General features: G+C 35.7%; 1 protein-coding gene and 1 non-coding gene across 2 annotated transcripts in view; one reads left to right on the top strand and one right to left on the bottom strand.

Annotated features, from left to right (window-relative positions):
* The window catches only part of Rgl (Ral guanine nucleotide dissociation stimulator-like), a 240729-nt gene extending 218597 nt beyond the window's left edge, over positions 1 to 22132 (bottom strand). Inside the window, exons 1-2 of the mRNA XM_090395825.1 lie at positions 21873 to 22132; positions 4661 to 4765 (exon numbers count right to left, since the gene is read on the bottom strand). Coding sequence (XP_090251951.1) covers positions 4661 to 4765; positions 21873 to 21896 — 129 coding nt within the window. The 5' untranslated portion in view covers positions 21897 to 22132. The remainder of the gene's footprint in view (positions 1 to 4660; positions 4766 to 21872) is intronic.
* LOC150110701 (U6 spliceosomal RNA) lies at positions 19818 to 19926 on the top strand. Its single transcript, XR_016549053.1, has one exon. It is a non-coding gene; the product is annotated as a U6 spliceosomal RNA (small nuclear RNA).
* Positions 22133 to 27527: the final 5395 nt, after the last annotated feature.

Below are 27527 nucleotides of genomic sequence, written 5' to 3' on the forward strand. Positions count from 1 at the left end.
TTCCCAAGTCTACAAATAATAGATGATGATTTAATATTAGATACATATTTGGATTATTATTATTCCCATCTTCTGACACGGAAAGAAGACTTGATGATCGTATTTAAACACTTCGATGAGCTTAAAATACCCAATTGGGTCATAAATCCATTTCTTTCTGATGCCACTTCTGTTCATCCAAATTTGTGTGAAGAATTTGACTTAAAAAATTATTTTGAAGCTCAAGTACAATTTCAACAGCCTGGTTATGAAAGATTCTGGGCTTCATGCTGGTCAAACATGCAATGAAAGTATCCTCAACTTTGGCAAGAAATAAAATTATTGCTCAATGCTTTTCCTTCTTAATACTTGGTTGAGAAATGGTTCAGTGTCGCATTGCAATTGTTAGCTAAGCGGTGAAATTGATTGCAAATAAGTGAAAGAGGAGCTATTAATGATTGGCTTATTAAATACAGTAAGTTTACATCTTTTTTTGAGTAAAAATGAATTTGTATCAGTCATTAATTTTTAATTAACTAGCAGTTCAAATATGTTGATGGTAATTTAGATTTGCCTAATAATATATTATAATTATCTTATTGAGTCATTAATTTAGTGTAAAATTGAGCAGGGGTGCCAGGCAAACAAAAAAGGTTAAGAACCACTGGTTTAAACAATGCTGTTGGAAGGAAGCTGAATTGCTGAATGATCATTTTGCAAAAGTATATAATCTAAGTGCAAATTCTGCAGTTGCTAATGCAAGAGAGACATATCAAAATGTAGGTCGATGAACAGTAGGTGTTCAGCATATTGAAAAATATCAATCTGAACACAACAGGACTGAATGGCATGTCAGTCCATATAATACATGAATGTACAAGAGAATTGTCATTGCCTCTGATGAAATTGTTCAATCTAAGTTCAGCTCTAGCAGGGTTCCAGGGGAGTGCAAAGGGAGTAAGATAGTTCCACTGCATAAAGGCAGCTCTAAGACAGAGGTAGCAAACTATAAACAAATAAATATATCAGGAGTGGTTGTTAAAGTATTAGATAAGTTGGTTAAAAATAAAACCCAATAGCATGTGGATAGGGATGTGATACTCTATAGTGCACAGCAAGGCTTTGTAAAAGGAAGGTCCTGTCTTAGTAATTTATTGACATTTTTAATAAAGAGGGAGCCTGTGTAGCTCAGTGGAAGTGGTGTTTACACTCCTCAGTGCTAAACTGCCCGAAGAAAGAGCGTCACGAGTTCAATTCTACTCGCCAACTAGAGGAACTTTTTCTTTTTTCCCCGAGTTAGTCAATCTTTGGTATGGACAAGTGGGTTTTTTCACCCAGAAACTCAGATTTTTTTTGTCCCATAAACTCAAAGGCATTAGCTGATTTTCTTTTTTCTTTTTTTTTTTTGATGGAAATGGATAAAAGGAAATGGTTACACTATGATACTGCTGGAACTTTGCAAAGGCAAAGACAGAATACCACATGGAAAACTGGCCATAGAATCCACACTATTTTCAGACATTAAAAATACTGTGTTAGGGTTAAGGACCATGAGATGGTGGCACTTGTTAGCCACCTCTTCACTGTGTGCTGCTTAATTAGTGATAGCCATCACTAATTGGCTACCAGTGGAAATTGAACTGCCCACTCAGTCTCCAAAAGCTAGATAGGAGCCTCGCCTACTCCCTATACAGGAATAAAAGGCATTAGCTGATTTTCTTTTTTTTTTCTGATGGAAATGGATAAAAGGAAATGGTTACACTATGATACTGCTGGAACTTTGCGAAGGCAAAGACAGAATACCACATGGAAAACTATTACAAAAGTTGAAGTAAATGGGAATGGTTATGAAGCTAGTAGCATGGATAGGGAGGTGGCTGAAAGACACCTGAGAGTAGTATATGGTGGAGTGGAATTTAGGAGAATGAAGGCGACTAGTGGAATACCTCAGAGTTCTGTATTAAGGCTCTTGAATTTGTATATCAATGATATTATTATTATTATGTGACACCTCCAGGGAGTCGAAAGACTCATCGAGGGAGAGTGTGCCAACAGCATCGAACGATTAACCCCTTCCAACTACTAACCGTGCTCAAACTTGCTTAACTTTTTGCTGAGCCATTAGTAGCAGAGGCTCTACCAATCGACCAACAGGGCAGGATACAGTATGTTGAGAATCTGATGCATGTTGCTCAGTGCTGCTTTTGCACCCATGGAGTCCGGGTGCGAAGGCATGATGCCGTGGTCTCGATTTTAAACAACCGCCTCAAAAACAAAGGCTGGGAGAATATAGGGAAAGATTTAGGGGGGGGGTATTCAGTTTCCTGATGATGAAAAACTGGAAAAAGTAATGGTTGATAGAAGTGATGTAGATATCCTGCAGGATGATTTAAATAAATTGGCATTGTGGGCAAAGGATAATTGTCAATTTAATATTGCAACATGTAAGGTTACACACTTCAGGTTGAAACAGTTGCATATGGTCTATCATACTGATGGTACTGGATTGAGGGAAATTGAGGATAGGAGGTGGACAAAGTTCACAGCATATTGCAGAAATTGGTAAAATAGCTTAACAAATTACTTGGATGTTGAAAAACACACTAAGAAGTAAAAAGTAAAGATAAGAAAGTTATTATCCCTCTTTATGAGGCTATGATTCAGCTGCATCTTGACTACTGTGCATAGAATTGGTCGCCTGAGTTTCTTGGGGACCAGAAGATGGTAGAGAAGATTCAGAAATGAGTGACTAAGCTGGTGGAATGAATAGGTCTGTGGAATGCTCCCTATGAAGATAAGTTGAATGTGCGTGTGGGTTACAATGTTTTGTTGACAGGCAGAAAAGAGGGGATCATGATAGAAACTTTTTAAGATAGTAAAGGGGTTTTATAAAATTGATGCAAAGGAAAGTTTTCAATATAGAAGAAATAGAAAACTAGGGGTCTTCTGTGGAAGTTGTGCAAGAGTGTAATTAGTAATAGTGTGCAAACTAGAATTTTCGCATGGAGAGTGGTAAATGAGTGGAATGGATATTCAGAATGAGTTGTGAGTTCCCTGACAGTGAATGGGTTTAAGGAGAGGTATGATAAATTTTGTGTGTATAATAGTTACTTTGGGTCTCCCACAATGAATCTCCAGACTCCATGGATATACCATATAATTATAATAAGAACTATATCTGAATTGTTTAGACTGTACGCGTATATTCAAATTCTGTAAAGTAATCTTCATTGTTATTATTTTTTTAAGTGATGTATATATATTCCTTATAACTTTTCACTGTTTCCCTTGAACTCTAATAGTGCACTCTTTCTCATACAGTTGTCACATACTGAGACAGGGTCACTTTTAAATGTTATCTTTCCTTAATTATAACATCTCTGATGATGATGAAAGAACAGTGGCAGGAAATATGCAAGTAAAATGTAATCAAGAGTAAATATCAACACTTAAGTTATCTAAAAAGCCATCAAAAACAGAGTGTGGAAAGGTAGCTGGAAGAGATTTCAATCAGAAATGCTGAAATATGAAAGTATAAAGTTGCACAATGGCTACACAGCATAATCAACAATACTTACACACACCATTCCCACAAAAAATCTAGTTTTTCTGACTCCATAATTGTCATTAAACACTTTCCCTAGACAACTCAAAATCCATTCAAATCTCATCTAAGTTATTTTGCTCATTGAAATTTGCTCACTCCACATATCAATAAACTGCACACCATTTCTCCTGCACAACCTAAGCACCGACTCATTTGTAATCGTGACTTCTTTTCAATCCTTCTCTGTAATACCATGACAGCAAACTCAGTTTGACTCTCTACTTCTTACTCACATCACAACTCCATATCTTCCAGCAAAACCACATGTCACCTGCTAGATCATTTGTGGAAATATAATCATTTCTTTTGCCCATCTTTGCATCCTAAAAGACACACACTAACATCCTTGATCTTTGCCCCAGGAACGTGATTTTGTCAAACACATAAGCTCCTTCATACAAAACCTCTCCTTATCCTCTTTTGCTCTTTCTTATTGTGTTCTCTTCCTTTACCTGTCTACCATATCACTCACTCACTCATTAGGGCACTTTGTCAGCAGTTTTATCTGAAGTTTCATCCTGTGAAGAACTCTACATAAGCATGCTCTCTCTCTCACATTTTCCTCATCTTTCACCATTTCTTTCAAAACTCTCACACCTTGTTCATCCTCTCTTGTTTCCACAGCTTTACTTTCAGCAACAACTCGCCAACATTTGCACCTGCCTTTCATATCTTTTGTTATTTAACCCTCTGCTGCTACACTTCTTATTCTCCTCACAATTCTGGCAATCAATTGCAAAACACTTCTTATACACATGCTTACCATTCTCACTCTCCATATTGCACATATCTCACACACATTAAATTTGCCTGCGATTATTCAATGACACATCAGTGATACAACAAACAATATAAGTGACAGCATTTTTTTTTTCTAATTCTTTTTCTAACTACACTAACAAGTCCTTAAAAACAAATATCACTGTTGTGATCAATAAATGCTTATTTTATCGATTAATTAATTAATCAATCAATAAAATAAGTGAAATAATTTCTTGTTAAATAAAATATATTAATCAACTCAGTAGAAAACATTGTCACCAAAAAATTGAGGTAAATGAAAATTACACTTACATGTGAGTTGACCGTTGTTCCAGGATGGTAACGAACTTTTTTCAGATATACAGTAAAAATTGCACCATCATGCTTTTCTTCACCCCATAAACGCCATGACGGTTGCTATGAATGAAGAAGTAACAGTCAAAATTTTGTCAAGTACTCATAATTTAAATGTATATACATTATACATAGTGTAAGATAATATGTGACAAGTCTGTTAAGGTCAGATCATTTGAAATGAGTTTCAAGTGGCCTGACATTATACCTATTATTATTGATTCAGATTAGTAATCCTGACATAGTGAGGCACCTCAGTCACTTAAGTTCAAAGATGGAGCATAAATTTAAAAATTCCAGAGGGCTCCTGTTTAATCAACATAAACACCAAACAGTAAAGTGATCAAGAATTACATTCTTTGTCTGAAAAAACAATAATTTAAGGACTCTAGAATTTAAATTTAAAAAATTTAAATTCTTTCTTTATCAGGAATTTTTTGTATTGAGTATAAGTGTTTAATTTCATTAAAATTTTTGAACATCTTTCATTCCCTCTCCAACAACTACATTACAAAGGAATACTATCTGTTGCTACTGTTAATTTATTATCCAGAAAACAATGATACAAATACAGAGCCTGTAAAATGATATGTGCTGATAGCTGTCTAAAATAGTACTGAACTACAATCACTTACCAGTAGTGGTGAGACTCAATGTAAGATGTTGATGACCTTGCCACACTGAGGGTGGCATTATAAATATAAAATGATTAATATGAAAATTGGTTATGAATTATATATACGGTTAAAACTGGAGGACAAGTTTTAAACAATGGTGCACTGTATTTGCAAAGGGTTATTGTAAAGGGGCATTATAAGGGTCAATAACGTAAGCAGTCCTCTCCTAATGATCAACAACCATATATATATATATATATATATCAATGGACTTAGCCTCAGTGACTTTCAACAAGTGTTACCAGCTATCACAAAACTATATGGAGGAGTGGCATGATCTACAAGCTCCTTAAAATACTGAAATGTAAAAAAAATGACCCATCTGATCAACACTATTCTATCTAATAGAACAATACAAGTAGTTCTAGATGATGATATGAGCAAGCCAAGAACACTTAACAATGGAGTTCCATAAGGGTCAGTTCTGGCCCCTTTTTTTTTTCAATTTGTATATTTTTGATCTTCCAAGGACAACGTCTAGAAAATTCGCATATGCTGATGATTTATGCATTACATTCCAACACCGGAACTTGTATTATAGAGCACATACTAACTAGTGACCTAGAGGAGCTAAACCACTTCTTTGAGAAGTGGAGTCTTATTCCAAGCACTACCAAGACGGAAAGATGCTGTTTCCATTTGAACAATAGCATGAAAGACACATCTTAAGATTGCCACTAAATGGGAACGTAGTACTGCATAATTTTAATCCTAAGTACCTGGGCATAACCCTCTCCTTTAATAGACATCTCTCCAATATTGCTGCCAAACTCAGAACTAGAAATAACATACTGCATAAACTTGCCAGAACAACCTGGGGAGCTTGTGCTCCCACATTAAGGACATCTGCTCTGGGCCTCGACTACTCAACTGCTGACTACTGCTCAGCTGTCTGGCTGAACAGTGCACACATTAAATTAATTGATACTGTGTTGAATCAGACAATAAGTATCATTTCTGGAACAATAAAGATTACTCCATCATATTGGCTACCAGTTCTGAGCTACATACAACTGCCACAACTATGATGCCAAGACAACCTGATTCACGAATATAACAAAATTTGCTGGAACCCACTGCTTCCTATACACTCTGATATTGACAGCTTTACATCACAGAGGCTTAAGTCAAGACACCTGCCTATTATAATGGCACAACAACTTGTCACTGAGAGCCATAATGCAACAATAGCATGGCAGACAGAATGGACTGCCAAAGCCCTGGTAATCTATCAGACTGTCTTTAACCCAAACAGTCCTCCATCAGGGTTCGACCTGCCTCGAAAAATATGGACCTCCCTAAATAGGATTCTCACTAATCATGGTTGGTGCGGAGCTTCCTTATTTACTTGGGGAATAAGACCAAACTCATCTTGTGACTGGTGAGGATAACCAAACTATACAACATATCACATTTGACTATCCTCACAGAGCCTACATGAAACCAGTAATTGACTTTATAACAGTTTCTATTGATGCCGTTGACTGGTTGTCAAACTTAGACATTCATTTTTAATTTTATGCTTATTTGTATATTTTTATGCATTTTGTTGTCTTGCATGTCGTTTTTTGTGTGTGGTAGCATATGCATGTATTCTTCTTAGCCAAATGCTAAATAAATAACAGAACTAAAAACCATGAAAGCAGAAAGTATAAAAAGAAATTCATAAATATGGAAGAGGGATTATTTCATAATTTTCTATGACTAACCATAGGACCTGCATTCTACTGGACAAGATCAATGATAATTCTTTCTAGGCCATCCTCTATACTGTTTTTCCAATTAATACAATTCCCCAGCTTTTCACAGACTTGTTAACATATTGCTTCTTCATCTCTAACCACTTGCTCACTCACACACACATCACTGTTGTGTCATAGATCTTGTGACTTCTTATATAGTATTAGTATTACTTCCAAGCCTACTAATGAAGCACTCACCACCCACTATGGCAACGTATTCCACTCGTTAACCATCTTCCAAGTAAAATATCTCCTTTTCATTCCCTTACTCACATGATCCATGTACAGTTTCCAAGGATGATCTCTCATTCTTGCATTGCCCATTATCCTATGCAATAATTCCCCTGTATGTATTTGATAGGTTCCTCTTACCAACTTACGTCACCCCTCCTCCTATCTGCCAAGCTATGAAATCCACATGTCCTTAATCTGTTCTCATTCTCAATATTCCAGAGTTCCAAGACAGTCCTAGTTATTCACCTTTGCACCCTTTCTAATATTTCCTTATGACCAATACAGCCAGGTGACCAGATTTATGCACAGAAATCCAAATGCAGCCTAGTTGTCTTATACAGTAGAACTATCACCTCCTTAACATACATGTCAAGCTTTCTTTGCATTATAGCAGCAATTGTCTGGGTAACCCTTACAACTTTTGCAATGTGTCCCCTGAACTTCTGTTCCATATTCACCAAGATCCCTTGCTACTTCCACCTCCTCAAGCAAATTTTCTCCAAGATGATAAACCTCATTCCATCTTCTCAGGCCAAAGTGCATCCCTTTACACTTAACAACACTGAAATAACATCCCTGTTCTTCAGCCCAAAGGGCCAACCTATTCAAGAATCAAGAAACCTATCAAAAAGTTCCTGATATTTCTCTTCCTAATTTAGCATCATCAGCAAACAAATTAATAAGGAGATATTCAGCGATCCCAGAACAGAACCTATAGTACTCAACTTGTCACCTTCCTTTCCAGGACTCTATACACAACTTGCTAGCTCCTATCAGTCAACCATCCCTGTAACCAAGTTACCAAATGACTATCCATCCCCATACCCTCAATTCAACAGTAGTTTATCGTGCAATACTTGATCAAATGTTTTAGCAAAATACAGATAAATCACAGAATAATCATCTCTTCTGTCTAATACACTAGTGACCCTATTATAAAATATAACTAAGTTACTAAAAAGCATTAGTAACGAGCCTTTAACATCTTCAACACTAAACTTAATATACACACTAGCTGACATAAGATTTTCCCTTCCATTCTCGATCTGCCAGTCTTCTGTCCTCCTGCCTATTGCTATTCAACACAAATCTTAATTTCTCTTAACATTACTCTTAAAAAAGATTAAAATTAAAACAAAGAAAACTAAGAATAAGCTGAAAAAAAAAATTAGCAGTAAAATTAACGGAGAATAGATAAAGTAGGAAAAATTCACCTACTTTTGTAGTGTAATTGATGGTAATATGGAGGGGTCTGGAATAGATTAGCAAAATCAACAAACATTGCAGAAGCTAAAACCATCATCATAAAAACACTAAAATATCAATGGGTGAAAAAAAAAAAAGACTGAGACTTGTGGGTACAGCATTAGATTATGATAGCTGAAAAAAAAGATTAAAAATAAGCATATGCCTTTTGAAATTAAATGTTACAGAAGATTAATGAAGGTATCATATTTAAATAGCTTAAAAAATGAAGATATGAGTGGAGAAAATATGATTTTTGTGCTCACTGTCCGACAAATTTTAACTTTTTTTTTTTTTTTTTTAAGTAAGAATCACACACAGCTGTGTGTGATTCTTACTCAATTTCTCAAGTCAACTAGAATGACTATCCTAACACCTTCCATTTATAAGATGAACTTGATGTTTTCCCTGTTTCGGACCAGAACAGTAATCAGCGTGAAAAACTCACGTGGTTGCCCTCAACATTTCAAAGGCATTCGATCAGGTTTGGCACAGGGGCCTAATTAACAAACTGCCATCCTATGGTCTGCCCTCATCACTAACTTTCTCACCGATCACTCACTACATGTCAAGGCAGATGGTTTACTCTCCTCAGATTTCCCCACCAATGCAGGAGTACCCCAGGCACCCACTCTCTTTTGTATATAAATGACCTGCTCTCTCAGACTTCCAATCCTATCCATAGCTTTGCTGACAACATTACGCTTCATTCCTTCTTTTCGTTCAACAAACCTTGTAGTACTCAAATATTAGAATCCTCAAGATCTACCACAATCAGCAACCTGAACTAAGACCTCCTAGCTATATCTCAATAGGGCAAGGACAACCCAGTAAACTTCAAAACCACCAAAACACAGTCCTATCTGATCTCTCTCTCAAGAAAAAACTCGCATACCTCTTCCTTACCATCAGTAATACTTTGATATCTAAGCACAATCGGATTTCTCTTCTTGAACTGACCTGCACTTCAGATCTTTCCATGCATTTCAACTACAGCTTGTGCAGCCACCAAACACTTGGTGTACTTTTTCACAAAAGACACTATTTCACACCTTCATAGATGCTAACTATAAAGCCCAAATCTGTCTAGCCATGGAATACTGCTCCCATATTCTGGGTGGTCCACCAAAATCTTCTCTAAGATTGCTCGATTCTGTCCAGAAGAGGGTAATCGAGTTAATTAATGACCCCCCCTCTCACATACTCACTTCAATCCCTTTTTCACAGATGTTCAGTTTCTGCTATGTGCCGCTTCTACAGGTACTTTCATGGACAGTGCTCTGCTGAATTGGCTACTATTATTCCTCCAGTCTCCTCCAAAATCATTAAAATAAGAGCCACTATTAACCAACTTCAATTTACAGTCCATCTTGAAACTCATCGAACCAAATGCAGTACCTCCTCTTTCATTCCATCTACTTCTGTCCTTTGGAACAGTCTCCAGGATTCTGCCTTCCCCAAAGATTACAACCCTCAGCTTTAAAAGCAAAATGTGAACAGATTCCTCCTTTCTTCTATTCCTCTTGCCCACACAAGGCACAAATGTGCTATAGGTCATAGCCTTTTGTGTGTGAACTAGATATTAAAAAAGCTAATATACCTGCCTTCCATCCTCATAATTTGCTGATGAAACCTCTCGCTATGTTCATCACTTACAGGCCAGAGATGTTCCAGTAAAAAGTCTAGATATGAGTCCAGAAAGTGCATTTTCAGAAACATCTTGCATCCCATGTCATGATATGCTTTGAGCATAGAAAAAAATGATTTCTTTATAATGTGAAGAGCTGTGATTGTCCAAAAAGTGTTCTGCAGCTAACTTAAAATGTGTCCATGCATTAGCTTCATTTTGGTTTACAACTTGTCCAAATTTGGGATCGTTCATTAATAATCTAATTTCTAGCCCAAAAAAAACTGTCTTCCTTTACTTTTGCATCACTTATTTTTGGAAATTTAAATGGCAATGACTTTAAGATCAGCATAAATGTTCCACTTGTAGACATCATAATTAATGTTTCCCAGCACTATTTTCATAAGTTTCCTTCATAGTAACCGAATGGGCTATTGGAAAGGATAGATATAAGCCCTGAATGTGAAACAGCTTTCAGACTGGATTTTGACAAAGCAATAAAGTCTCCATTCAGAGTGCGTGTTCATTGCTATAGGACTCCATTATTATTATTATTATTATTATGTGACACCTGTAGGGAGTCCAAGGACTCATCGTGGAAGGACACATTACTCTACTTTGAGAAATACATCTCATCCACTCCACTACTACTTAATTCTCCAACTATGGACGCTACTACCATCTATCACCCATTAGTTCATCTATGTTAGTACAAAAAAGTCAGGTAGTACTTTCACTGAAATAACTGATGTATTCACTTTGACAGTGTCTGAAATATATGTGACCTTAGTTCCTTCAGGTAGGAGATCCCATCCTTGAAGCCATGACACTAACAGTTCTGTATGATCCCTTGTAAGATAAAGATCTAATTAAGTTAAGGGGATAATAAATCCCTCATTATTTCAAAGCCGAATAAGAAACTCGAAGATCGAAATCTAAGAGTTTCATGCCGAAGAGCGTTCGGCGAGTCCAAGGCGTAAGTCAATACCCGGAAGTACAACACTAGAGCAACTCGGAGCAAATGTGGAGCAAGTTTCTATCACTGTCCTTAATATTTTACTCACCGATGAGATCACAATAAAGGTTGAAACCAGTCTGGATAGTGACCTTCCCTCATAATGTAAAACAGTAATACATCTCCTAGTAGCAAGGCTTATACGTTGGTCATACATAACTGGTAATTAGTTTATGGAATTAACAACGCATATAAAGTATATTGATTAAAGGTAACTTTAATAAATAACTTCTATATTTCGGCAACGTCACGTTGAGAAATACAACTCATCCACTCCACTTCTACTTAATTCTCCAACTATGGACACTACTACCATCTATCACCCATTAGTCCATCTATGTTAGTACTAAAATAACAAAAAAAATAAAAAAAAAGTAATCACCAAAGCAGATAAGAGAAACACCACTGTGGTGCTAAATCAAAAGGACTACAAAGGTAAGCTTAATGCTTTAGTACTAGACCGTACTACTTACCTCCCTATAGAACATAATCCTACCAGCTCTCAGATTAGAACTTTCCACAGACTCCTTAAGAAAGTCACTTCTTGGCCTGTGGAAGTCACTAATAAACTAAAACCTTATAACTCTAGACCCCCCCCCCGATTATATGGACTCCCAAAAATACATAAACAAAATGTGCCATTACATCCCATAGTGGATGGTATTGATTCCCCCACATATAAATTAGACAAACATTTAGCCAAAACGCTCACACACTATACTGGCAACACACCATCACACATAAAAAACTCAGCCCACTTTAAAGCCAGTGTAGAAAACCTCTCACTCCAACACACTGACATAATGGTCAGTTTTACCGTCTCCTCCCTATTCACTAATGTCCCACTCAAAGAAACCCTAGAGTTCATCCAAGCCAAGTTTCCTCCTGATATCTCAGCCCTATTTCAGTTCACAATGAACTCAGGCTATTTCGTTTGGCAAGGAAAGTTCTACAAACAGATAGAGGGGACAGCCATGGGTTCACCACTTTCCCCACCCTTGGCCAATTTCTTTATGGAAACCTTTGAAGAGAAAGCCTTAAACTCCGCCCCACAAAAACCCACTATTTGGCTTTGTTACGTGGATGATGTGTTTGCTATTTGGCCACATGGCTCAGACTCACTCCACTCCTTCCTAACACACTTAAAGGGGAGGGTGTTGTTTTCCTCTTTTTCCTTAGAAAAAGAGGAAAACAACACCCTCCCCTTCCTAGACACTTTAATCGCCCGCCAGCTTGATGGATCTTTGGTTTTCTCTGTTTACAGAAAACCCACCCATTCTGGCAGATACATTCACCAGCAATCCCCCCCCCTCACAACAATATGGGGTTATAAGAACACTATATAACAGGGCAAAATTAATCTGCTCAGATGACAAGGCCCTAACTACTGAACTAAACCACATCCACAACGCTTTCTTAGCCAATGGCTATAACCCCAAAAAAATCCAAAAAATACTCAAACCAGTAAACCACAACCAACCTCCCCCTCCACAATAAAGATTACACCAAATCTATCACCATCCCCTACATCCAGGGCACCTCTGAGAAAATAACCAATATCCTCAGAAAATATGACCTTACTTCCTGTTACAGACCATATAAAAAGTTGGCATCCCTTATCCGCTCTACCAAAGACCAACCACTTCCCCTAGACCTGGTGTATACCAGGTCCTTTGCAACTGCAAATTGTCCCACTTTGACCAAACAGGCAGAACAACAAATATCAGGATTTCAGAACACAAAGACTACATCCGGTTTCACAAAAGCAAATGAGGAAGAAAGCAAGAAACTAATATTGTTCCTAAAGTCCTAATGGTGCCCTCTGGTGGGCTAATTCGTTGGAAGAAAACAAAAATAATACACCTTTATTATTTTTGTTTATAATATAATAAACAAAAATAATACACCGCAGCAAATTTAAATACGAGAGATTATTCAAGGAATCTTCAGCAGCTCTAAAAAACGTTCCTAACCTCAACAAATTTGGGTGCATGAAACTACCCCAAATTTGGGAGACTTACATTTTGAGAACTTCAGCCCAACTGCAAAGTCAACCAAATTAGCCCACTAGAGGGCACCATTAGGACTTTAGGAACAATATTAGTTTCTTGCTTTCTTCCTCATTTGCTTTTGTTAGTGCCTGCGTGCACATACCATATCTTTATGTTCCTGAAGATGGCAATGTGACGTTGCCGAAATATAGAAGTTATTTATTAAAGTTACCTTTAATCAATATACTTTATATGCGTTGTTAATTCCGTAAACTAATTACCAGTTAAGTAATACATCTCCTAGGAGCTGCGTTTTACATTATGAGAAAATATTAAATATTAAAGACAGAAAATATTACTACAGCTTATGACACAGTCTGGAGGCATGGTGCAGTCTGCAAGTTGCTCTGTGCAGTCCCATGAAAAACAATAGCAAAACTATTGATAACATGCTAAGCAACCACCTATTCCAAGTGTGTATGGACGAGAACAAAAGTAAACAGAGAACACTGGATAATGGATTACCACAAGGGTCAGTTCTGGCTCCCCTCTTTTTAACTTATACATCGCAGATATGCCTCATACAGCCTCTAAGAAGTTTTGCTATGCTGATGACATTGCTCTAGCCACCAGACACACCAATTTTACTACAATGGAAGATACACTAACAAACGACCTTAGAGTCCTAGATGAAGACTTCAGCAAATGGAGATTACACCCAAATCATAGCAAAACACAAGATTCATGCTTCCACCTGAACAATAACCAGGCTAACAAAGAACTCGTGGTCTACTTCAACCACAAACTGCTACCCTACAACAGATTCCCGAAATATCTGGGCATTACTCTAGATAGAACACTATCTTTTAAACCACATCTCCTTAACACAGCATCCAAGCTAAAAACAAGAAACAATATACTGCAAATACTATGCGGAACAACTTGGGGTACCTCAGCAACAACGCTTCACTGCACTGCTCTTGGCCTCGTTTACTCTACAGCTGAATACTGCTCACCCATATGGCTGAACTGCGCCCACGTGTATTTGGTTGATGCCCAGCTTAACACCACTATGCGCCTCATTTCTGGAACTGTAAAATCAACCCCAACCTACTGGCTCCCAGTGCTAAGCAACATCCCGCCTCCACACATCCAATTTTCTTCTACATGAATACAGCAAAATCATGGAAATCCAAAATCTTCCAATCCATGAAGACATCCCACCCCTAGAAATAAACAGGCTAAAGTCAAGGCACCCTCCAATCTTAACAGCAAAAAATCTTGCAGAGACAAGCTTCAACATGAAAGAGAAGTGGAAAGAGTCCTGGTGTAACACTTCAACAGGGATCTTCCATGAATTAGTGGACCCAACACAGATACCTTTGGGTTTTGACCTACCTCGGAAAACTTAGTCTGCCCTTAACCGAATCTGCACCAACCATGGCAGATGTGCAGACCACCTTTACAAATGGGGCATGATTGCCTCACCCAGGTGCAACTGTGGATCACCCCACCAGACAAACATATTATAGCAGAATGTGTCCTACGTGCATACAGTGGAAACCTGTCAGACTTCATCCATGCTGCACCAAGTGCAGTCGACTGGATAATCAACCTAGACATTCAGTTGTAGCCTATTCTTGATTCTTGAGTATCTCTTTTATAACTGTATTATATCTTCTTATTGTACATATGTCTATTACTATGTCCATATATATTAAGGATTAATGTAATGTAATGTAACTTTTCATGTGTGAGCCATACGCCAAATAAATAATTAAGGACAGTGATCGAAACTTGCTCCACCTTTGCTCCGAGTTGCCCTAGTGTTGTACTACAGGTGTTGACTTATGCTTGGACTTTGTCACGAAACTTTTAGATTTCGATCTTCGAGTTTCTTATTCGGCTTTGAAATAATGAGGGATTTATTATCCCCTTAACTTGATTTATGTCGGTGAAAAAAAATAGCCTCTTGGCTCTTTATTGTAAGATAAAGGTCTCTTACAAGATCATTCAATTCCTCCTGGGTGATTAAGTGTGGATTGTCAAAAAACAGAAAAACAGAGCATGATTTTGACTTCAAAATCAGGTTCTGTGTTAGATATTTACTCTGTTTCTTCACCACCACTCTCAGCATCTGCTGGTGTTAGGTGTTGTACTGGCAAATTGACAGAATGAGGTACTGCTTGCAAAGTCAATGCAACATTTGGATACACAATGTGTTTCTTATTTTTTGATGAAAATCCTGAAACTTTTATAAGGCAAAATGACTGGTTTCAGCCAAGCCCGTAGATTGATCACACAACTTCCACAACACACATGCAGAGTCCAGCTTTTATCTTGATCACCTACCTTACAACCAAAATAACGTCTGTAGACATGGTCTCTGCTTCTTCTACAGAGTGAACTCCCTGCACACGGAGCAAAACTAGTTAGGTGAATTAACACACACATACAAGGCATTTTTCTGTCGCACAGAGAATACTACTATATCCAAGGCTCACACACTAAATGGACTGTATGGGCTAATGTGGAAAGATGTAACAATGCATCATCTTACACAATAGTTACATATGTACTGCGTCATCTCTTGTTAACTAAGAATGGTTGAACAGCAGAATGTGACTGCATCACAATAGACAACAATAACTTATATAGTACCTATTAATTTTCTCTGGAATGGTACATGACAGAAAAAATTAAAAAACATATTTGAAATCAGCACAAAAAACTGATTCAGAAATACTTTTTTTTGCAAAGGAAACAATGTGTGTGTTCGACAGCGAATTATTAATAATAATTTATTAATGCACAACCAAACTATTTTATACAGGCTGAAATTACATATATATTATAATGGCATAACAACCAGATAACACCCCCCAGATAACTGGGGGTGTTATCTGGTTATGCAAGGACTGAGCACTTTTCTTTGAAGAACCAGGACGAACAGTAAAAAGTCAGCTACAGAAACAATCTAAACAGAACTGGACTAACAAAACAATCATTATAAGCATCACTGGAAAGAAAGGGTGGAAAAAGAATAAGGGATATCAAAGTTCAAGTATGCAGTATCCTAAACCAAGGTTTCCCAAATATTTTTTTCCATGGCCCGGTTGTTTTAATACTTCATCTTCATGACCCACTAAAATTTTTATGGCCAATAGGTAAAATAAAACAGATTTGAATGTTCATAGAGTTACATTACCACGATCAAAGAGACTGTGAAATGGCGACGCAGACGGAGTGCATTTTTCATCTCTATTAATTAAATTATTTATTCGTTAGTCCCGATTAAATGCTATTTATTTGTATTTTAGAGTTTTGTGAAAAAAAAAACACAAAAACGAAACACTCAGGTTTTCAAGAGTTTTTTTAGTTGACTCGGCATTTAGCTTTCATGACCCGGTGTCGGGTCGTGACCCACCATTTGGGAAATACTGTCCTAAACAATAAGAGAATGTATTTAGACACACTAGTGATCAGAGAAAAGGGAAAATAGCTATAGTGTTCAACACTAAACACTACTTAAATGGAAGCCAATATCAGGTAGAGGGGCATAAGAAAATTTCAGTTGATATTATATTTAAATAAATTATCAACTCAAACACAAATATCGGTTAAGCAGGACACGTCATGAAGTTGTCTGCAAAAATAGAAAAATAAACACATGAAGACAGTGAGAAGAGAAGTTCATTAAAAGAAGAAATCAAAAAAGGTTCTGCCTTGTTAAGTGCTCTTAGAGAACATGGAGGGGGGGGGTTAATAAAGCTACATGTAAAGGCGACTAAACAAAAATTCGTGAATCATTTGGAAAAGAATACAGAAGTGAAGGTGACAAAATGTTTTGTAGACTGTATAAAAATAAAACTAAAGCTTAGAAATGGAAATAGAATACAGGTATTATTATTCGTGACACCTCCAAGGAGTCCAAAGACTCATCGCGGGAGGACACCTACTGTACAACTCTCCGTCTCCACTATTACACAGAACCTCTACTACCAATCACCTACATCAATGCCATCTACTGCCCACAACCACTACCACCACCACCACAGCTAGTATTTTTTTGTCTGCAAATTGCATGTTCTGAAGGGCTGATTTGTCTGTATGCAGGATGAAAAACCCGATTAACCCTCGATTAACGCGGTTAATTAATCCCTTGACGTTTCCGCATATATCAAAATCGCGTTAATCAAATCTAATAATCAATGGTAAAAATTACAATTCGTCCATGCTCAATTACTGTATTAATAATTTGTAGGAGGAATGACATCATCATGCTCACAGCAAAAGGCTTGCATGTTTTTGCGTGGTAAATGTAACCTTGCAGAGCTCGAGGCGGTAAAAATTGCAGCATAGGTCGCGGTATATCTGAGAGATACTAGTAATGAATGCATGTGCTAAAATGCAATAAAACAAAGAAAAAACACTGCAATTATAATACATGATAGTACAAATTAAATGAATATTGAATCCAACATTATTTCATAGCCAAACATAGAAACTACAAGTTTTGTGCTGAATATATTCGGGGTTCAGTGTAGTGGTTGAGACAGTTGCAGGTGTCCTCCCCGCCCGCGATGAGTCTTGGACTCCTTGGAGGTGTCACGAATAATAATATATAGAAACTGAAAGTTTCAGCGGATGCAAGCATAAGCAACCTTATGGGCAACTGGTAGTAAAGGTGGAGTAAGCTCCAGATAACTTTCCTTAGTATTTTCCATAAAGGTAAAACACATTTCCTAGAGGAAAAGTATGATAAATAAGCCTTAGGCTCTCTATTTCAGTAATACATGATGGTTAATTTATTTTCAGTTGTAATCTAGAAATTATTGAACAAAGAATAAAAAAACAACAACTAAACCATAATATACTGACATTGAAGGTCACGGTATCTCTCAGATACAATTGACTGTCAAATATCACAAACCTTTAAATAGCATGTGTTACACCAAACTGATAGCAAAAAAAAGTGTGGAATGTAACATATGAATGCACAGCTACTCATGACCTCCAAGCTATACACTGAATTGTGTAAAAATATTAACGAAATGTCAGATCAGCTGCGAGCTCCGCAGGCGTGTTAATCAAAACTCTTGCCGCGTATATCAAGGGATGGATGCAATTAATTTCGCTGCGTTAATCAAATCCCACGTTAAGCAAGGGATACCTGTAGTACAAAAAAGAATCCAAGATCAAAGACAATATCAAAAACTGAAGATAAAGCTAAGTAGCAAGAACAGTGGTAGAATATGCCCAAAAGGAATGCAATAGAATATAGATCAATAATTGATAGAAATTCATCAGAAACCTGAAAACTGATTCAGTAATATTGGAATATCACACAGCTGAAATAAATGTTATTTGACCCGAAATGAGAAATATTGGTGGTATAAGATTTACAGTGGCTACACTATGGAATCCAGAAGGCTTGATTACAAGGTTAAATCCAGATTACTGAAGTGGAGATATCATTATGTCATTTATAATCAAAAGGTGAAAATTACAGAGAAGTTTTTTTTTTTTTTTTTAACTGAGTGTTCCAGGAAAAAGATGATATAAGCACTTGAGAAAACAAAGAAAAGTTGCTGAAGAGAGAATTAGAAAAGGACAAAAGTTAGATTCAGACCAAATTAAGGGTTCAGATTTTTCCTTTATAACAAATAAATCTTGAGAATATAAAGATTTTCATTTAAGTTTTATTTATCATGAAAAATCAAAATAATAAGATACTCAGGGGGAGACACCAAATCTGCATGGTGTAAACAGAACATTATATAGTGAACTAAAGCTTACATATAATCTACAAATTTATAAGTACTGAAAGAAAGACAAGGTACTGTAATATTAATCTAGATATAAGGCAAGAGTAAGTCAGGTATATACTATCTTCACTGTTATTTATAATTACATGGTAGTGTACAACAATGAAGAAAAATGGAGTAACACAAAAATCTCACACATTATGGTTGAACTTCACATTACTAAGGCTACTCCTCCTCCCCCAAGGAGACAAGGACTCATCAAGGGTGAGCCTCTTCCAGGTCACAAAATGCTTACTTAAATACCTATCATATCTTTCTTTAAACAAAATATTTACCAAAGATGCACTTGTGATCACCACTGACAACCCATTCTAATTACTCACGACATGCCACAAGAACTTGAACCACACGTACTTCCTGGCCACACACTCAGTTACATAAGATAATGCCAGTTCTCTCCCAACTTGCTACAATTTGTAAGCTCATGTCTATACTTAAGATTCCATTACCAACTTATATATTTCTATACTATTGCATCTCATCTCATCCACCCTTTACTCATACTTTGAAGACCAGTCCTCCAGTCTGTCCTCATATGCACAATTCCACAGGCCAAATATCTTGGTTATCCCCAATGGATATTTTGGGTTATAGTTATAAATGTACAAGTAACAATTTATTAATAATTTCATTATACTGATGGTTACTTAATAATTATTCATTAGTTTGAATAATAAATAGAAATACCCTTCATTACTAAAATAATGAAGGATATTTCTTAAAAACATTAAATTATATTAACATTATTAATATACTGTACTTGGCTTTGGAAGTACATATAACAAAAATTGGAACAATACAGGGAAGATGAGCATTACCCTTGTACAAAGATAATACAGAAAATCATGATGCATTTCACATTTTTTAGTGCATCTTTAATGAAATTGGCAACAGTATTGCATCCTTCGATTGGAAAGGATCCAAGTTTGATTCTCCTCATAATGAGAGGAATCTTTATATGGATTTTTTTGAAACTGAAGGAGAGTTAGCTATTCTCATACAGAGGCAGCAAAGGTGTTTTTCTCCCTGCAAGCTCTGGTTTTTAATCCCACATACAGGCAAATCAGCCAGGAAAACATATACAGTTTACAGAGAGAAATGTTATTAGTGATATAGTTGGTGTAGACAGCGAGTTGTGTGCAGCAGAACAGAATATCCTCCCTCAATGATTCCTTAGAGGTGTGATGTAATAGTAAGAAACCAATAATGAATCAATTTAGTATAATTTAATTAATAGTGATAATTATTGTTAAATAATTATTCATAAACATAAGTCTTTACTGCTACCATCTGGTCAGAAAGATCCCCAGTTCAAATCACATTACAAGGGAGGAAGGAAGGAACCTTTATATGGGTTTTCATCTGAATTTGAGTTGGCTAGTCTCATTTGGAGGATGGTAGAGTTTTCTCTTACATAACAAGCAAATTAGTCACAAAATACTTATAACCAACAGACATAGCATCACTAAAGCTCTGATAAGATTACCTATCCTTGCAATGCACTAATTAGGTTTATACAAAACTTTTTACTTGGCCATGACAGGACAAATTAATATGGATACGGTCAAAAATTAGTATATAATTTATTAAACTATAAATGCTTAATAGTTATTTAGGAAAGTTATTTAACGAAAATTTCTAATATGAACATGCTACAACAAAAGTTTCTAAAATGGGAAGGCATACTAGATGAAGTATGGAATGGAACTACTTTCACCAAGTTAATTTCAGCCTTCTGCTGTCATATATTTTATGATCTCAACCATGAAAAGGTTGTAAACATTAATCCTGTACATGGACTAAGGGTTACATAAACGGAAACCCTGCTCTTTTTTTTTTTTCTGTCCCTTCAGACCTCTATTAAGTAACGAAAATCTACCACCTAAATATATGTTCGCAAACATCCAATACCACAGTGGAAATGAAACCAGTGCTAGTTTTTGAAGTGAAGACAACATCCATTTGACAGACTAAGATATCGAAATACCTTCGAAAAACGTTTTCATATTGAAAATTATATTTCTGTTAAGAAATCAACATACATATATATATATATAATATATCCATATGACATTCGAAAATACAATAATATATCCAGTACCAGTGACGGGTGAATGGTAATTTGTCACGTGCTATTTATTTATTTACTGTTGAAGCATAAATCTCCGTTTTTATAAAACAGAGATATTTTTTTTTGTTGTTGTTGTTTTTTCTTCCGCTTACGCTTTAATCTTCCTCTCTCTCCCACATAAACACATACACACAAAACAGCCTCTCCTCCATATGCGCAAGAAATCTCCTCCTACTAAAGCCTTAGTCAGTGACATAAAATTTCGCTGCGTACCGAGTTTGAGATTTAAAACGTGGTTAAGAAATGAAATATGTACAATACATATACGTTTGTAATACACAGCTTTTAATAGTAATATTACATACTGGCTTCCATGGAGTCACTAGCCTATGAGAAGTCAAAAAAATACAATTAAGAAAAGCAAGTGACAAGACATAAATAGCATCACGAAATATATACATCTTTTTTTTTGCCTCCATATAAAATACATTATGTTTACTTGTGCACTAAAAAAGAATATTCCCAAACTCACTTAGACAAGCAAATTCATTCTCTTTAACCCATATGGTGAAAGAAACGGAATGTAGCATTTTCAAAAAAAGTAATGTGACAGCAACAAGTAAAATTACATTAGTACGTTCTTTCTGCTCGGAATTATGTTAGCTAAGTCATGAAGTAATGCTATAATAATAAAACTTATTTCCAGTGTATACATCTCTACCAAATAATTACAAAATTACCTCTCCGTCAATTACGGGGTTCATTACTCAAGTTCCTCCAGCTTCAAACACCTGTATACGCAAAACTTGAAAGTTACTATTCTGATGATTCGTTTTCACCATTACATTTCCAAACCTGAGTGTAAAACGCATCGGTAAAAAAGAAACAAATATTTATGCTAGTCCTGAAATAAAACATGTAGTCGAAAAACTATTTTTTCGCATGCAAATAACAGCCAATACTTTTTACACTAAAACTAAACAGTCAACAGTTGGCAACCACCTTGCACCTGTCGACGCGCAATGATACTAATCGGAAACCTGTACGGTTAAATGTTACAAACTTTTGAAGTTTCTTTGACCTTCATACTTCGTATATAATGTTAGGTCAATTAAAATACAGCTAATGAAATCATTATTATATTGTCTGTTATTTATATGCAATATTCATAGAATCACACTTTTTTTTAAAAACAATTGTTACCGGTGATTTCTCAATGATTTAACTTATAGATGAAGCTTGTTTTTTAAGGCTCATCTTCGCATTTAAAAGAATATTGTTAATAACTTTCCCTAAAAGTACATTCATACTATTAACAGCAGAGTACTATTTTCTGAGTATGTATGTTTTACTCAGTGACGTTACCAATATGCTGGGAAACCCTACAAAATTTGCATCAGAGCTTTGTAAGGCCAAATAATATGCTGTGGACGCTATTAGCAAAAGAGTTCATTAAAGGCTGAACGCCAGATGAGAAAAAAAAAGAACTGATAAAGTCTGGGGACACTGTTTTATAACTTTTGATTTCTATTTTAAGTATTATCTTTGTAGTTAAAATAAAATAAATCCCTCAATCCATTTTTATTCCTCAAAGGAAGTGGACAGAACTCAGTTCCAACTTGGATATCGGCAGGATTCGCTTCTTCGTTGGAAATACGACAGAAGCAATTAAAAGCTAAGATTGGTCTCATTCAAGAATGTGGTCAGGGCAGGCCATTAGTCAATCGAGTTCAAAGCAAGAAATTTAAAATTTTGATGAAAAAAAACTTATAATTAAATGTTTTTGCAAAAGTATAATCAATAAGTACATTATTATTTTTTTTAATGAAAGCATTTGTAGCTCTGTAGAAAAGGTGCTTACTTCCATGTCGCTAGGCTGCTATATATAAATTTAAAATTTAAAAAAAAAAAAAACCGTTCTCAGTTCACTGAAAGGCCCTTTTTTCTAGGCTTTCTTCGACCGGTTCTCGAACGTCTGACACGGGCAAATAGATTTCCCCTCCCCACCCCCGTAAAGTTATGTTTTAAATGCATTAACACAAGGAAAGCGACGGTAGAATGCGCGCGCGCGCGCACACACACACAGAATCGGCGCTAGGGTATTTGTTGCCCGTACGCAATTTCTATCTAAGCGCCCCTGTAACGATCCGGGCATGTGTGGTTCTTTTACGATAATAAAAATTTTAATTATTTGAAATTTCTTAAATAAATTTTGACAGAACAGCCGCACGTTGGTTCGCTAAATATAACGAACCGGGTACACTAGGCAGGATAATCGTTAAAAACTCGAATATTCAAAATATTCTCAAAAGTTAAAGCAAATTTTGATAAAACCACTTCACTTTAATCGTTGAATATAATGATACAGGGATTAAGCCTTCTCACCGATCCGAATCGCTAACAAAATTAAAATGAATTTTAATTAAAGTTGAAATTTATTTGAACTAAAGTTTAAAAAATTCTTGCATTTTACAAGTTACTAAATTCTTAGTAACTTGTAATTTTTTTTTAATAATTTTTATAAGTGGAACTATCTTTTAGGAAAATAAGAGAAACTCAAATTAGATGAGAAAATAAGAAAACGAATTCAGAAATAATTAGAACATTTAATATAAGTATTTGAAAAATAAAATCTTTACAGAATAACAGAAAATAAATTACATAAATATACTTGAAATTTTTTTATTAAAATTTTAGAGTTTTTGATTTCATATTCATAAAATTAGAAATAATGGTCTTAACGTCTAATTCTGCACATATATCATTTTCAATAGCTATTAACGCCAAACTAACAAGCCTTTTTTGTGACATACTTGTTCTTAAGTAGGTTTTAATCAATTTCAACTTGGAAAAGGAACGTTCACCGCTCTCTACACTAACAGGTAAGGTTAATAGTATTCTTAAAGCAATTGAAAGGTTAGGGAAAGATAAATTATTGGACACAATAAAATTAAGAATATCGAAAGGGTTTTGAATATTTAAATTATCCTTCCCAAAAATATCCCGGAAAGCACATAACTTGCCAATAACATTCTGCAGGCAAGCATTCTACAGGCACGCCCTTGTTACGGCACTGCTCTTAAAACATCATCATTAAAACAGCCGACTGATCAAAGATGCGGTAATATACATTTTTTTTTAATTTTTATTCGGTGTATATCCGGTCTTATTAATTTTAAAATTGATCATTCTAAGAATTTTTTTGTTTTTATGATAAAAATTTTGTTTCTTAAAAATGAACTTATGACCCTACACCGGCAGTGCCGCCAGCTTCTGTCGGCCCTACACACACACATTGTTTTAGACAATAATACGCTGTTAGGTATAGTTAAAATACGTATGCGAAGCAAGATGTGTTTTGTATATAAGTAATTACACAGATGTTTCCGTTTAAGTACTCTTAAACAGTACAGTAACGAGGGTATGAAGCACCTGTGGCAAGTGTCTAACTTGTGCCCACCTAATCCAAAAATGACAAAAATGTTGAAACATTTAAATGTAACAAGTTAAATTTTACTAAATGCATATGTTAAATACTTACTATTAACCCCATCAAAATGAGTTGCAGTGTGTTGCAGAAAGTGTGTGTCTAAAGCAGCGTATTGCCAATATTTAAAAATACAATATAAAATAGGTGACTTTTATATCTATTTATTTATTTTTATGCTTTACGTTTTGCGCCCCAAAGCTAGTTGCGGCCGTTTGGGGCGTCTCTTCCGCCACGCCCTCGTTACGGCACTGCTCTTAAAACAGCATCATTATTAGAAATTGACTAATTGAAAATTCAAAATAACAATGCAAGCACGTAGAGAATTGTATTTATTTCAAATGCAATAGCGATAATGCCAGGTACATATTAAGCTATTAGAATCTACACACACACACACACACACACACACACACACACACACACACACACACACACACACACACACACACACACACACACACACACACACACACACACACACACACATTCTAATAGCTTAATATGAATTAATATGAATTAAGCTATTCATATTCATAATATGAATTAATATGAATTAAGCTATTAGAATGTGTGTGTGTGTGTGTGTGTGTGTGTGTGTGTGTGTGTGTGTGTGTGTGTGTGTGTGTGTGTGTGTGTGTGTGTGTGTGTGTGTGTGTGTGCGTGCGCGCGCGCTCTAAGAAGAATATATATAAATAATAATAAATAATACAGTCAGTGATAACAATGTCCCAAATTTTGGACAAAGATAGATTAATGTTTGAGCAGTGAAAAAGAAGCTCGTCACTTTCTTTCAAGAGAGGGTCGAATTTCTGGATGTTCCTGTGAAGCATTTTTTTCATTCCAAAGGATCCTATGGCTAGTATTGTTAATTCCATATTCAGAAAAATATATGACTGATGTTCTAACATTGGTTTTGAATCAGATCAGCCCATTTGTCCAAAGTATTATACTCCAAATTGCAATTGTAAGGAAATCTGATCTGTTACGGATGCTTGGATATCTGATTATCACTCATGTTGATATTTAGTGAAGGAAATGCGTCTAGATATAATAATCACCAACTAAATTTATTCAACTAAGAAATAATTAAGACAATATTTTGCTTGGTCACGAAGACATCTTCGTGGGAACAAAGAAATAAAAATAAGCATGTGAATAGAGGCACTGTAGCAGTAAGTTAATTTACAGAGTATGAAAGACAGGATTCTGTAGCCCTTGACTGGCTACAGCGCTCTATGTGTGCAACAATAGTGGCCTGTAGGAAAGATAGCAAGTACAAGTAACCCTCGTATAACGCGGTCTAAAAATTGTAGTAACCCTTGTTCAACGCGGTTTCGATATAACGCAGTCTACAATTTCTAATAACCCTTTTTTTTCATATATTTTTCACCGTGGGACTTAAAAATCAAATTTTATCTTCGTTAAATTTGTGTCTACCCGTATCGCGCAAGTAGTTATAAGTATCGAATTTAGTTTTATTGTAACATTGAATAAGGACCTGTATAGAGGCTTTTGCAGTCTGTGTAATTCTCAACAAATAGTGCAATTAGAGACAGAATAAAAACGGCGCTAACTAATGAATCACATGTCCCCACTCACAGAAACTATGCTGTATAGACTCAAGCAAAATCATATGTTGCACCGAAACACAATATCTAACTTATGAAATAAGTGTTTTTTTATTGCATTTGAAATTCTCTATGTCATTATGACAGATCACAAAGGCTAACTTAAAATAAAATTCTTCCAAGAATTGAAACATGCCATATAATGAGTGTATGAATTCTCCTGCCATCTCAAACGCAAACAAGCAGCCATAAAATTCAACCAAAGGTTGAAAATTTTGTGTGAGTTGAGCCAATCGGTAATGAGAAGTTCCGTCAGAACGATAAATGACACCCTGTCGTGAATGTGTTAAAACTAATAATGAATTTTGTTATGACAGTTTCAGATGTTATGGAATTCGATTGAAGAGAATTAGCATTTCAACTCAACACTTGGTGAGTTGAAATGTTGCCTTTATCTTTGAGTGTCGCGAGCTTTTGTTAATACCGCACCAATAATATGCACGTCTTTATAGCTGCTCTCTTGTATAAAACAAAATTCAACTGTACGTATTGTAATAATTAAAAAAAGTTCAATAATTTATAAGCGTATAAAAGGATATCACCTGTATGACGTGCCAACAAAATTCTCAGACTTGCCACCTCTGGCACGAGTGCTATAGGTTCGCCATCTAGGGTTTACTGTATAAAGTGTTTATTGTTGAAAATATTTCTTCGTTTTTTGCCAGGAAAGCGCATTATAAATCATAAGTGTGTTATTCTCAAGCTATGCAGTTTAATTTCTGATGAGTTACATACATATATAACGCTTTTTTTTTATGTACAAGTTTATTTTTATTGTAATGGCCACTAAAACTGCAACGAAAGGGAAAAAACCAACATTGAAGAGGAACTTCATCTCTCTCTCTCTCTCTCGAAGAAAAAATTAAAATCTTGGATCGGTTGAAAATTGAAGAAAAACCAGGAGTTGTTGCAAGGACTCTGAGTTTAAATGAATCAACAATTCGAATAATCAAACAAAATGAACATAAATCCGAGAAAGTGTTACGCGATATTCTAATAGTAAAAATGAAGAAATCTCTGATGATAGGACTAAATGGCCTCGCCTACTCCCTATAGATGGGAATAAAAAGGCGTTAGCTGATTTTTTTTTTTTTTTTTTTATCAAGATTTTTCAGAAGAAATCTCTCAGCATGGATTTTGTGCCGGTAAGGATTGGTTCGAAAACTTTAAAAAGCGGTTTTCGTTGTATAATCTTAAAATCCAGAATCAACATCAGCAGACGTTAAAGATGCCAGGAAATATCCAGTAGAACTTTTAAAAATTACTAAAGAATGTGG

This window comes from Typopeltis vanoorti, chromosome 1 (genome assembly GCF_054136105.1).
Source record: "Typopeltis vanoorti isolate ZY-2024b chromosome 1, IOZ_Tvanoo_1.0, whole genome shotgun sequence".
Lineage (NCBI taxonomy): Eukaryota > Metazoa > Arthropoda > Arachnida > Uropygi > Thelyphonidae > Typopeltis > Typopeltis vanoorti.